The 14378-nt window shown below is 30.0% G+C and overlaps 1 protein-coding gene across 3 annotated transcripts; it reads right to left on the bottom strand.

The window, feature by feature from the left end:
• Positions 1-3932: 3932 nt before the first annotated feature.
• LOC114175055 (putative hydrolase C777.06c) lies at positions 3933-11752 on the bottom strand. 3 transcript variants are annotated; one of them, XM_028059810.2, is made up of 9 exons: positions 11431-11752; positions 11109-11247; positions 10793-10920; positions 7857-8004; positions 7662-7767; positions 6865-6923; positions 5493-5528; positions 4398-4507; positions 3933-4199 (listed from the first exon to the last, which is right to left on the bottom strand). In XM_028059810.2, exons 1-9 carry the CDS (start codon positions 11583-11585, stop codon positions 4142-4144), a joined length of 939 nt encoding a protein of 312 aa, XP_027915611.1. In that variant the 5' UTR covers positions 11586-11752; the 3' UTR covers positions 3933-4141. The 3 variants fall into 3 exon arrangements, with proteins under 3 accessions (XP_027915611.1, XP_027915612.1, XP_027915617.1); XM_028059811.2 differs by lacking the exons at positions 3933-4199; positions 4398-4507 and adding an exon at positions 5007-5303; XM_028059816.2 differs by lacking the exons at positions 3933-4199; positions 4398-4507 and adding an exon at positions 5174-5312.
• Positions 11753-14378: the final 2626 nt, after the last annotated feature.

Below are 14378 nucleotides of genomic sequence, written 5' to 3'. Positions count from 1 at the left end.
GTTTGTTTGCATTATTGTACCAAAACACATGTTTTAGCCTCTAACTTTAATCACGTTAAATATTTAAGAAAAGTTTCTTATCTATAATAATCTTATTCAAATTAAATGGAATTATCTCTTGTAAAAGATATATGGGATATGTACAAATTTTTTTCCAATTTATTAAACAGTATTATTTGGTTAGTGTACCTCACTTTAAATAAAATGAAATTTCTCTTGATCTAGAAAAATAATTGAAATGAGTAACACCTTTATGAATAAACATTTAGGTTTCTATTTTTATTCTTTAGTAATAAGTATTTCTATTTATATTGACTGGTTTTAAACATATGTCAATACATAATTTGTTGACAGCGTGAAATATTTTTAATTACCAACAAATTTAAATTATAGCTTTCCAATTTTAAACTTAAAAATGGTCGTTTTTAATATATATATATATATATATATATATATATATATATATATATATATATATTTCATAAAAAAAAAGGTTAGACACGTTTAGCATTTAAAAAATAATTCAACATTTCCTGTTTTCATTAATTAAAAAATAATATTAATAATTGAAAAGGAAACCCAAGCAAAAGAAAGTCCATGGAAGAGAAGAATCCGAAGACCATAAACAGCTTTGAAAGGAATGTAAAGTTGATACACGTTCAGCAATGTAGACCCACAACAGTTACTCACGTGTTAACGTCATGGACAGGGCTTCATAAAATAGGTCACAGGCATGCCATTCAATATCAGTCAACACGCATGCAAGAAACGTTTATTCTGATACTTGAAAAACCAAAAATACGATTAAACCTATTTATGACAAATAAAAATGGAACTCGAATCCTGTTGTGCTCATGATGAACACGGAAAATTTCTATTATCTTGTGTTTTTGGATCAGAGATTTTAATAATTTTAAAAAATTAAAATATCTAATAATTAATTTGGATAAATTAGTTGAAATATTTGACATTTTTATTTTATGCTAAACTCAACTCTACATTTAAGTTTAATTTAACTTGGTTCAATTTCATATGGTTCGACCTGATTTGAATCGATTTAACACTGATACAATCTGAATCTGTTCAAACTTAACCAAATCAAATTGATCCGACTTTTGGTTTGGACCTAACTCGACTCGATCTTTTGTCCATAACCAGCTCAACTCGACCTTAGACCAGCTTCGACCTTTGACCCGAGCCAACTCAATCCGACCTTTGACTCGATGCTCAACCTTTGGCCCAATTCGACTCGACTTTTTGTATTTGTGAACTTCTTTTGTTCTAAGCAATAAGCAATTTTACAACTTGGAAATTTCAATTTTCTTCTTTTTGGAATGAATTTCAAATTTTACTACTTTAATCATTTGAAATACCTTATTATAATTTTCTAATTTCAATTTCTTTTTAATTTTCTCGTCCAAACATCACATTCTCCTTATTCAAATTTTTTAAATAAAAGAATTACTCTTTTAAATTGTGTCATCTAAACACACCATTAGAAAATTTAAAGTGATTTTTAATTACCTTAATCTATTTAAAATAAAAGCTAATCAATTTATTATTTTGTCAAATTAGACATTTACAATCTTCATTGTTTCAATTCATTTTACTTTAATAGATTTATTTTATTGTGATTGTATTCATTAGATTTATTTTGTTCTAATGATAAATATAATGAATACTTAAATCCTAAATTCTAAACACATTCAACTTATTATTGTCATATAAACTCATAAATGTTAAATTGAAAGTAATTATCAACTGTTCCCTTACCGTTGATCTCACACTACAAAGATTGACAATGAAATTGAAACGCCTCTGCCATCAAGATTCACATGTTTATATACAGATTAAATAACATTATTATTAAGATTATTTTTTTTCAACTTATTCTACTATTTTAAATTATCTTAATAACATCTAATTTTTCAATGAATAATTATAATTTCTTCTATCAAATTTATGATGATTAGGATGTCAACGGGACAAATAAAATACGGGTAGTAGCTCCCCATGCCTTACCTTAGATAAATATATGTCCCGTACTCATATTCGTCGGATATCCGTTATACGGATACTCGTATACTTTTTTAATATTCACAAATATCCACGAATATTTACAAAAAAATAAAAATAAATATTTAACAACATATTTTAATCGTAAATTCAAATAAAATACAATAGATAACATTCATAAATTTTAAATAAAATCCAAATAATCCATTTAAACAATGTTGAATGACAATTTACAAAGAAATGATTTTTTTTAACTAATGGATAAAAAAATAATTCATTGAAAATTAATATGTTAATATTTTAATCATGTTTCTTTTTTATTTTTTATTTAATTTAAATTAGAGTACAGCGGCTACGGATATCCACAGATACAGATACATGATATTCGTACTCGCCCCCGTTAACATGTGAGTATTAAAAATATCCGTACCCATTACCCGTAAATATCCATATACAATTAGGGATGGCAAAAATATTCGTGCCCGCAGATATTCGCGGATAAAATCCGCGACAGATAGTTACTACCCGCGGGTATTTATTACCCGCTGGTAGCGGGTAACGGGTATTTTAATACCCGGTTATAAACGAGTCGGGTACGGGTATCATACTATCCGTACCCGCGGGTACTCGTTACCCGCAAAAAATTAAAATTAATATTTAATTTATATTTTATTAAGTTAAATTTAATTAAAATTAGAAGTAACAGTATATTTTATTATGTTAAATTTAATTATAATTATAATTTAATTTAATTTATATTTTATTTTTATAATTTTATATTAAAAAATTTATAAAATTCATATTTTTTTAAATATTTGCGGGTATCGGATATCCACGGGTACCCGCAGGTTTTAAAAATATCCACGGGTATTTTTTAAGCGGATACCCCCGACGGGTAAACGGGCAGATAACGGACGAATTTTTTTTTAGCGGGTCGAGTACGAATATCATATTATCCATGTCCGACCCGTTGCCATCCCTATATACAATATATATTTCCTACCCGTTGTGGAGTTTTTTATTCGCAAATACCTATAAGTATAGATTTGTTTGACATCCCTAATGATATAGTAATTATAGCAATATCTCATTTTCGTTAATAAGTTATAATATATAAATTATTCGTTATTTGTTTTCGGCCTACCGAATATTTCATTCTTCTATACAATTTCACCAAAATTTTAGAAAAATAGGAAATCCATCACAACAGTTCATCGTCCATTCCACTGTACAAAAACTAAAACATCCATTCTTTGATATGGTACAGGCACAATATAATCTTTAAAAAATTAATACGGGAATCAATTTTCATTGAAATACAAATAATATCCATTGGAAAAGGTATTTGGGGGAGGACACATTTCTCTTTGCTTCCTCCAATATATATGACAGTAATTTTAGATTCTTTCACACATACAAAGAAGAATAATAAATACGCCACTTTTTAAAATAGTTTAACTAACATAGTTTCACTTTTTCTATAAATGTATTCTTTGACTAAAGACAAAGTAATTGATTTGAAGAAAAATTGGGAAGAAACAAATTAACGTTTGAACGGAAGATATCTGTCAATTTAGAATTTTTCTATTTTTAGATGACTAAAACTACGGTCATTATGGTAAAGAGGGAGTACATTTCTATAACTAAGTATGGAAAAAGTTGAGCTTGTTTAAGGAGAATAGGGAAGTTTAAAATAGAAGTTATCAATGATATATCACTTTAAACAAATCTTAATTAAAAGTCAAATAACTTCCCATAAAAAAAACAGGTAAGGATCCGAGAACAATATTGCTTTATACGACTTTCTTTACACTATGCGATCTCACAAGACTCTTCTTCTACGCACATTATTAATCTCCCAAGACACACACATATGTAATGGTGAAAAACAGTGAAGAATCACTCACAAGTCACAATTCTCACAAATTCTCAAGAAGATCTAATAACATGTTAACCATCACTATCTGAAAGAATTGTATACTTGACAGAATGTGTTTTACAGAAAACAATATGACAGACAGACTTGCTTATATAGCTAGTAACAAACTTTTAAGCTTTGAATTTTCAACATATTTATCAATGCTACTTTTTGAGACTTAGATTCAAGTTCATGAGTATTACCTTACTATAAGTTTATGGGCATTCTCAAGCCATCATGAGCAAGTTGCACCGGTAGTCCTTCCCTAAGCACAATTATAGAACAATCAATAGTGAAATATGCTAGTGTCCATAACATACAACCACCAAGTACAAACAACGGAGGTAAATAGTTAGACGATATTCCCATGGTATTGTTGATGAGTGTTATGAATCAAAATATCAGTAGTTACATTTTTATTAGTTTCTTTTGCAATTTTGACAAATGGGAAGAAGTACACTACCTTTTGGACCACTCCATTAAAAACTCATTGTCCTTGTAGTAATCAAACTCGTGAGTCATTCCTATCAATAAGGTTTGCTTTGGACACAACCTCTTCACAGTTTCAAGGGCCTGTAAAATTACAAACAATGACATTTCTCCATAGGGGACATAATTGTCAAATTTCAACTTAACTAATTGGCATTTGTCAAAATGATCTCAAACTCGTGTGCCAAACCGACTCACTCTAGGTTTAAACTAGATTGAGTTGGAAATTTATATGTGAGCTAAATTGAACTTAACTTTAATTTGATGGTTAAACGAGTTTGAGTTTGAGTCAAGTTCGAGATGGATTGAAACATGACCTACCAATAACTATAATTGTTTTCATCATTTTTTCATTATGATTATTTACCACTTTTAGTTATGTAGGTTGACACCTTGCTTTTTTAAGACTAAAATGTTTTTCAATAGCATTTGAATGAATTAGATGCTTAATTTATTTGTTTGTCCAATTATATAAATTAACACTTTGATTTTTACTTACTATATTTATATTATCACTTTCTAATGGTTAATGTTTCGTGAAATAAATGAACATCCTGATTGTAATGCTATAAACAGGTGAGTCGAGCCAATCCAAATTGATTGTACTATAATAAATATATGAAACAAGTTAAGAGAGCAAAATATGCTTCAATGAGCCAATACATTTAACCCACCAACCCATGGTTGAACCAAGTTACAAAATATCTAGCACATCAAAAAGGGAGTCGGGTTTAGTTTGAGTTAGATTAACGCTCTTTGACACCCTTGATTAGCATTAAGTAAAATTTCCCAACAAAATGAGCCACACTCCAGGAATTTGAGGTAGGCGATGTAAGACATCCCAACACCCCCTTCCACATGTCTGCCAAAACAGGCGAGCCTATCAAATCTAACAATTAGCAAGATGAGTTATATATTCCAATACCATGTTAGATTTCATCTTAAAATCAATTGATAATAGGTGTCCATCAAATATATCAGTGATCCTCCAAAAATTGAGACAGAAGATGTGAGACTTCTCAATAATAACAAGTCTAAACATAATTTTCTTTTAAAAAGCCAAACTAACCTGTGGAAGGCAAAAGTGAACATTGTGTGATCCAGTCTGTAGTAACAAAGAGGAAATATCAAGAAGGACACCATTATTTTTGAGAAAATAAACAAATAAAAAACTGAAAAATGAAATTGAAAAATATGTATCAGAAAATGCAAGACAGTACAATCCATCAAATAAGGTGAAGCAAAACAATCAAGCTTACTTGCGAACATTAAAATATGAACCACAAAAAACAAGTTCAAATGAAGTCAACCAGATGAGCATTGTTGAGAAAATTACAGAAAAGGAAATCCTAACATTATTTGTCAAAAAGGAACTAGCAAGTTGGTGGACCCATAGAATCAGATGTGAGGAATAAGTTGCTTGATCCAGGCCAAATTTGGTCCACAATGTGAAGAGTATATTCTAGGAGGAAGAAACCTCACACAGCCAGCATTGCGTTTAGACAGGTGATGATAATAATTCTGGTGGTAGTGTGTAGTAGAGAATAACTGAAGTAGGAGATTAAACTTACACGAGGAGCATTCAGTCAATGGACTTGTGCAGTGTTGGTAATCGGTGTCTTTAAAAGGAGTACCAATGGGCTGGTAGAGGGTTTTGACCAACAAGAAAGTTGAACAAAGTCTTGTAAACCAAAAGCCAAAGTGTTGTAAACTAAAAACCACAAAAACACTTGTTCGCAAATGATAACACGATAGGAACTTAGGTACTATTGGATGCCTAGGTCTCGTATCGATCAATATAATTTTGAGAGGATATTTAAGTGTTTGATTCTAATCCCATATTATATAGCTTATAAGGGTGGCTTCCCAAGTCCTTGGTGCTTATCATGTACCCATTATTTCATTCTTGAATAATACAATTCATTCTTTCATTTGTTCTTCCTTCTCTCTTAGCAAATCCCATTCCAGTTTTAACACTTTGGTATTCATGTGCTTCAAACAAGAGTTCTATTTCTTTGCATTTCTCTCTTAAAGCATTTTCCCTCCATGAATCTAAAGGTGATTACAGCGATGATAAGGATCAAAATCAAGTTTGTCCAAAGGTACAAGTACTAAAACACTTTTTTACCAAAATTTTCATTGTTACATCCAGTAGATTTTGTCACTGAAAAAATTCACAATAGATAGAAACAGGGTTTTATTTTAAAATTACGGAGATCCTCATGCGATCACAAATTTCAATGCATTTATTTAGTCCAGTAAATGTGTTTAGTAATATATTAATGTTCTTCATAGATCAAGTTATTATACTAGTTTGCTTGTCTTATATTAGAAAATCAATGGAAAAGTTTGCTCTAGGAGAAAAGACAGGTAAATTTTTTGTAGAACAGTAACACAGACAAAATGAGAGATCAACAACAATTGAAAACGCAAGCTCTGACCTTTTTCAATGAATCCAAAATAAGAAGATCCAACTGTCCAGCCCCATTTTTTGAAATGACTGTAGAAAAATGACATTTTTGCTGTCAGAAAGCATACATCTGCATAGGGTTTTATAATGATGTATGAATATTTCAAAAGCTTCTAGATGTCTCAGCTGTCTTCCTATTGTTTCAATGAAGAGACAAGGCTACAAATTCATGAACTTACTGCTTCTTCTGGATGATATACCATGATAAAGACATCGAGGTTAATATTTTAGGTCAGGAAACTCAATTCTAGCTGACCTTTGATGAGATCTAAATCATATTGAAATACTTTCTTGACACTAGTTTGGTATTTTCTTTAACTTTGTCGTTAATATCAAACTTTCCCTCTAATGGAGAACATTGAGTATAGAAGGTAGAAATAGTTGGTGATACAGAGAACATTAAGTTCCTCAATGAAGGAGAGCAGAAGCTTCCTTATCAACGAATAGCGGGGGAATAATCATCATAAAAGAATACGAATTAAAGTATTTATCAGAAGTCTTTAAAGGACAGTTGGAAATGTTCTTAGCTTCTCATTTGAAACTAATTAACAGAAAGATAATAACTCATCTTATTGCACATGAATGATCCAAATTTAAAGTTTGTTCAGAGAGAAGAAAAGAAGAAATGATTTTATTTTTTTTTATATTGGAAAAGTGAGACTAATGTAATAGCATAAAATGACCTATATACCAAGTGATGTTTATGAGAGATAGCACTAATGAAGTAGCACATATGACCAAGGAGGAAGAAATGACATCAAAACTCACCATACTCGGTACTAGCTGGAATCCGTGAAACATCAGAAATATAAGCCACCCTATCTTTATTACCAAAAAGGAAACCCAGACAGATATAATCCTCTCCATGCATTACCTAAATCCAGAAATGTAGTCCATAAGTCCATGTAATTTAAAAGTGCTATTGCATTCCTACCATCAATGACAAAGTTCGCTGTGATTAACTGGCAAAGGAATCAATTTTAAGCCTGATGCAAAAAAAGGTTGGTTACAATCTTCAGCAACTATGTTCCAGCAAAACTGGGCCACCCTTCGTATTTCTTGCCCTTCTTTCTGTTTTTTCCGAACCAAATAAGGAAAGACCTTTTCCATTCTGTTGCAAATGTGCAAACAAGAAATCAACTATCTAGAAAAAAATGCATCCACAAAATCAAGTGAAAGATGAATAATGCTGACATAAGACTTGTACTGCAATCAGAAATATTTTCAAAGCAAAAACTGTGTCTATCAATATTCTGTAACAAAACTAAAAGCTTATCGGGTGTGAGTGCTTCCTTAGAGCTCCTACTTTCTCAAGTGTAAAGCAAAATATAATTTCATGCCACCAATGTTCCCACTTGGGATTTTAGTAAGCCAATTTTCTCACAAACCTAGGATATTTGACCAGCTCACATTATTAAAAAGGAAAGGTATAAAATAATTCATTGAATCAAATTTATCATTTATAGAAAAGTAAAAGTTATATACAATAGCAAACATACTAACGGGCTAAACAAAAAAGGAAACAAAATAATGGATTATACATAATATCTATAATATCTAGAAACTAAATATCTTATTATATATAACATTTGTAAGAGCTAAATATGTTTTTAGTCGCTAAACTTAGACGTGAAATTGGAAGTCGTCCCTGTCCCAATCTTTGATACATTTTGATCTCCAAACTTCAAAAGTAAATGGATATAATCCTTTTAACACAAGACGTTAACATTCTTTTACGTGTTAAATAGTGTTCTTGGATTGCATTTGAGTTGGAACGTGTTGGAGATCTCACATCGACTAGAAATAAGACAAGTTTATAGTATATAAGTGGGTGTAAACCTCACCTTACAAGTCGGTTTTATAGGGTTGAGTTAGGTTTAAAGTTTACTTCTTAACAAAACATATCAAATGGTGTAAACAGCTCAAACGCCAACCTGAAATGTTGTTTAACATGTTAACACAGTTGGGCTAGAAGGATATATCTATTCATTTCTAATGTTTGAGGACCAAAGTTTAGGACATGGACCAATTCCAATTTTGCATCCAAGTTTAAGGACTAAAAACATATTTAATCCTATTTAAAATACCTAAAAACTAAATATTTGATCATATATAATATATACAACATCTAACTATATTTTATTGTAATATCCCCCTCAAATTGGAGAATAAATGTTGATGATTCCCAATTTCCCAATGAAATGGTTGAAGGCAATAGCAAGAAGGCCTTTGTGAACATATCAACTATTTAATGCTCGATTCTAACATGAATGAGAGTCATGAGTTGCTTTTTAACAAGTACCTGAAGAAATTGATAGTGAATATCTATATGTTTAGACCTCTCATGATGAGAAGGATTAGAAACAAGGTGCATAACAGATTTGTTATCACAAAAGAGCATAGTTGTGTCTATTGAAACTTAAAAGATGTTTGAGTAATCTTTGAAGCTAAAATACATCACTAGCTACTGAAGATAAAGCACGATATTTTGGTTCTACTAAAGACTTGGACGTACATTATTTGACAAAATTCTGGAAAATTAGAGAATCACCAAAAGAACACAAAATCCAATAGTTGATTTTCTCTAGTATCTAAATATTTGCCTCAGTCTACATCAGCATATGCTAAAACATGAAATGAAATTTGAGAAAAAGAGACCTTGACCTAAAGTGGACTTCAAGTACTGAAGTATGTGTAAGATTGAAAATATGACAAAGAATGAGTTACATGAGTACTAACACCTGAATCAATGATCCAACTACCTTTAACCGAATGATTAATAGAAATGGCAGAAAAAATTGGAAAAGGTTTAGCCTTGAGAGTAGACATAATCATACCACTATGAGCAATTGACTATGTGAGATTTGGTGTTTGACCTTGGAGGAGATTCAACAATTGTTGTATTGTTGTGTTGTAAGTTGAAAAAAGGAAGAATCCTTTCTAGTGTCCTAAGAGACGGTCTAACTAGAATCTTGATAAACGAATGCTAACTTTTGTAGTTGGGTGGTGGATAATCAACCAACCTATAGCACTGATTTTTGCTATGACCGGTGATCCCATAGTGAGCACACACCGGTCTACCATTCTTGTTCATAAAATAAAAACCATTCTTGATTGTGAAAGCATGGGAAGATTCACTTTTGGCTGACTACGAATGTCCTTTTGGTTCTCTTCTTGAATAACCAAAGAAAATGTCTTGGTGATAAAGGGAAAAGGATCCATTGAAAGAATTTGACCTCTGATCGAAGAATAAGCTTCATTAAGACCCACGAGAAAGTGCAAAACATACTCCATTTGTTCATAGGCACACCACAGTTGGATGTAGTTGCAGGTACACGTATGAGTAGGTTTTGGTTGAATCAAAGATTCCCAAATTGATCCTAACTTTGCTTGCATAATAAGATGAGACTGACATGGATCATTATTTCTCATCTTTAATATCCATTAGTAATTAACTCCCACTAATATTGCCTTTAACTTTCTTTATATGGATAATTTTTTTCCATGGTTAACTACAAAGAAAACTCAAAATTACATTGACCCCTCGAGATCATATCATAAGTCAGGATTATCGGAAGAGTGAATGCAAAAAAGAATAGATTCATCCATGGTATCCAGGGAAAAAACCAAAAAAGTTATGAGAGTAAATGCGGAAAAATCACTATTGATACCATATTAATGAAAGAAAGGTAGAAAAGGTGAAATCTATGTATAATAACAAACACACTAACAGACCGAATAGAAAAAGAAACAAAATAACTTATTATCTATAATATCTAGAAACTAAATAAGTCACTATATATAATATATATAATGTCTGGAAACTAAATAACTGATTATATATTATATCTAATTATATTTTATTCTAATATACATCACAGAGAAAGTTACTAGTTTACCTCTCCATTGAGCGTTGAGTTAAGTAAACTGGGGTGGGATCAATATCATTTGTGGGACTAAATGGCTGCACAGCACGAATATCATCCAATCCAAGGGTTGCATCAGCATGGTCATGAGTCAAAACAATCTACAATTCAAGCAAGAGTTAACTAATGTATTACACTAGGTAACAAACACCAAAAAAAAGCTCCATCTGGAACAAAATAAGACACCTGACTGAACACATACAAAGTTAGATTCATATTGAATCAAATATTTAGAAAGTTTAACCAAAAACAAGCATAGTAAACAAAGAAAGGAAGTTGAGCGACTGACAGAATCTACTCTGGGAATGCGATGGAAAACAAACCACCTAAGTACAGACTCCCTGAAGGTCTTGCCAGCATCAATCAATATATATTTGTGAGTGGCATCGGTTTGAGAGTAATATTTGATTAACAGAGAGGTATTGCACCTGCAAAGCCAAGTCCATAATACAAACAATGAAAGAGCACGATTCAATTATGGAATTGAGCTTAATTTCTACGAATTGCTAAAGTAAAAAGTTCTACTCCGTCTACCAAGGTTGAGATAACTTAGAATTTACGGTAAACTCAACAAACTTACAATGATTGATGAAGTGTAAACAAAATGGTACCTGTAGTTAGGGTTGGATTGAGGTGGGAGAGAAAGGGATTGAGTGCAAACAGAACACGGAGGATCTGAAGGTTCAATGAGGCAACTCATGGAGGGAACCGATCCCGAACTTCCCGTTCCCAGAAATATCAATGCCGATTCAATTTCCGTCGCCATTTGCCACAAGAGAATGCAAACGGAAGAATGAAACGTGTGGAGAAAAACTAGCCAAGAAGAGTTTACTAATGTGTAGTGTAGGAGGGAAAGTCTACTCCACCTTCCTAAACTTTCTGTTTTTCCACTAAGATTTTAAAATCAAAATGGAAAGGGATTTCTGTATGTAGAAAAAGTGAGAGAAACTTAGGAACTTCATTATTTGCTAAGATAATTTTAGGAGGGAGATAATGACTTATTTTATAAATAATTTTTAAATTATAAAGTAAATTTGAAATAAAAAATAAAAATAAATTCCATCATAAAATAAAATTTAAGTAGAAGTAAAACTAAGATTTTGCAAATAAATTAAAAGAATTTGTTCTGAAAATAACTACATATAAGTTAATTATGTTTACTTTTAACTAATTGATATAGTTATATTGCTTGAAATAATAAATTTAAATTGATATAACCATCAGCATAAAAGTAAATGTACATAAAAGCATTACGATTGATACAAATTATTAATCATAACTAAATTAAATAAGTTATCACATCTAGAAACAAAATAAGAAGCATGTTATAATCAACAAAAAAGGGAAAAATACGAGGTAAAGATAATTTAAAGTAATGTAATAATAATTAAATGAAACTTTGAAAACAAAAGGAATCGTGTTTATTTGAGGGATTTTAAAATTTCTTCAGGCCTTTGCTCAATCCTCATAAATATCAAATATTGATATTGATCTTAATTTGGTTCGGTTTAGGTGCATATTATTTTCTTTACGTTGTCTTTAAGTAGATTTGGGTTTAACTTTAAGGTTAAGGTTAAATATGTTTTTTTTCTTTAACTTTCAGTAAATTTTGGAATTAGTCGATTTTAAAATTTTGAACCAATTTAGTCCTTCATCTTTTAAAATACGTGGATTAAGTTTTTTTAATAAAATTATGTTAAATTTATTTGATGTTTCGTATGCATTTCAGGATTGTATTTGAGTTTTTTTATATTGTTTGGCACATTTTTGCTTTAATGTTAAGTCAAATACTATTATGAAATATACTTGAAATGTCAAATAAACTTAACAAATATTTATTAAAAGGATTAAATTCACGTATTTCGAAAAATGAAGGACTAAATTGGTCCAAAGTTTCAAAATGGACTAATTCCAAAATTGAATAAAAGTTAAGGACTAAAAACATATTTAACCCTAACTTTTTTACTGCTTTTTTTATTCTATTTTTTATTTTTCAGATGGTAAAATGATTCTTGTTTAATCGAAATTTAGAATATTTTAACGAGATCTACTAAAGTCTACACAAAGAGACTCGCCACAATAATTGAAAAATGAAGGTTTAGTGTTTAGTTTTCTTTGTATGTTATGTATTGATCTTGAAGAAAATCTTCAAAATTCCAAGAGAGATGAACATATTTTGATTATATTTTAAGGTGTTAATGATGAACTTCAAGTTTTAGAGTTTAGTTTTTTTTACGATTGGGTTTTTCGCACTAGGTATTCATTGTAACTTTTAATTAAGCACACAACCTATTATTAAAAGATAAAATATTTTTACATAGTTAAACAAAAAGCACTTTTTAACATTTTTAGTCAATTATTTTTATCTGTAATCGGTTGATCTATCCTTGAGACATTTCAAAACAAAATAATCGACTACCTAGTGTGATAATTGATTGATCTAGAGTGTTTTAAGTGTTTTTCAAACTCTGATTGTTTTAATCAATTAAGATATTTTATGATCGATTAAATTAGTTTTGATTAGTTAATGACGCGTAAGTATGTAAGAATCAATTATATAAAAGAGCTGTTGTAACTATTTTTCAAAATTTTGTTACAGTGCTTGATTAAGAGCTTCATTTAACCGATGAAATATAACATTTAATCTTTTATGTGTGAAATGTCAAATAAACTTAACAAATGTTTCTTAGAAGGATTAAATTCATGTATTTCGGGAAATGAAGGACTAAATTGGTCCAAAGTTTCAAAATGAACTAATTTCAAAATTGAATAAAAGTTAAGGAACTAAAAACATATTTAACCCTAACTTTAATTGTTCTTATTAAGATTTTACTGCTTTTTTTATTCTATTTTTTATTTTTCAGATGGTAAAATGATTCTTGTTTAATCGAAATTTAGAATATTTTAGCAAGACTAACTAAAGTCTTCAATTGCACAAAGAGACTCGCCACAATGATTGAAAAATGAAGGTTTAGTGTTTAGTTTTCTTTGTATGCTATGTATTGAAACACACTTGAAATGTCAAATAAACTTAAGAGATGTTTATTAAAATGACTAAATTCACGTATTTCGGAAGATGAAGGACTAAATTGATCCAAAGTTGCAAAATGAACTAATTCCAAAATTGAATGAAAGTTAAGGGACTAAAAACATATTTAAGCCTAACTTTAATTGTTCTTATTAAGAGTTTACTCCTTTTTTTATTCTATTTTTTATTTTTTAGATGGTAAAATGATTATTGTTTAATCGAAATTTAGAATATTTTAGCAAGACTGATTGTAAGACTCGTGGAATTTAATTAATTAATTAAATAAATAATTAATAAAGGCTGGTAGTGGGAGCCTTTATGGCATTTAATACTGACATGTATGACATGGAAAAATATTAGCTCAAGTGGTTGAGAGTACTTCATTATATAAGAGGAGGACTTAGGTTTAAGTCTTATGTATGTCATTTGTGTGTTATTTAATTATTATTATTTTTATTAGTATACTTGATCATGTTGAGTGATAATATAATCATAGAATTATATTAATTTTCATGAAACATGAATTGGTTA

This window comes from Vigna unguiculata, chromosome 3 (genome assembly GCF_037176805.1).
Source record: "Vigna unguiculata cultivar grain cowpea cultivar isolate G323 ecotype 2 chromosome 3, ASM3717680v1, whole genome shotgun sequence".
Classification (NCBI taxonomy): Eukaryota; Viridiplantae; Streptophyta; class Magnoliopsida; order Fabales; family Fabaceae; genus Vigna; species Vigna unguiculata.
Note: the sequence above shows the minus strand (reverse complement) of the source record. Positions and strands in the feature narration are given on the sequence as shown.

Excerpts from the sequence above, each read along its gene's own strand:
- LOC114175055 (XM_028059810.2), bottom strand. The coding sequence starts at position 11,585 with ATGGCGACGGAAATTGAATCGGCATTGATATTTCTGGGAACGGGAAGT. Across the intron at positions 11,248-11,430 it reads CAATCCAACCCTAACTACAG|GTGCAATACCTCTCTGTTAA; the intron begins GTACCATTTTGT and ends TTGGCTTTGCAG. Across the intron at positions 4,508-5,492 it reads TTCACTTTTGCCTTCCACAG|GCCCTTGAAACTGTGAAGAG; the intron begins GTTAGTTTGGCT and ends GTAATTTTACAG.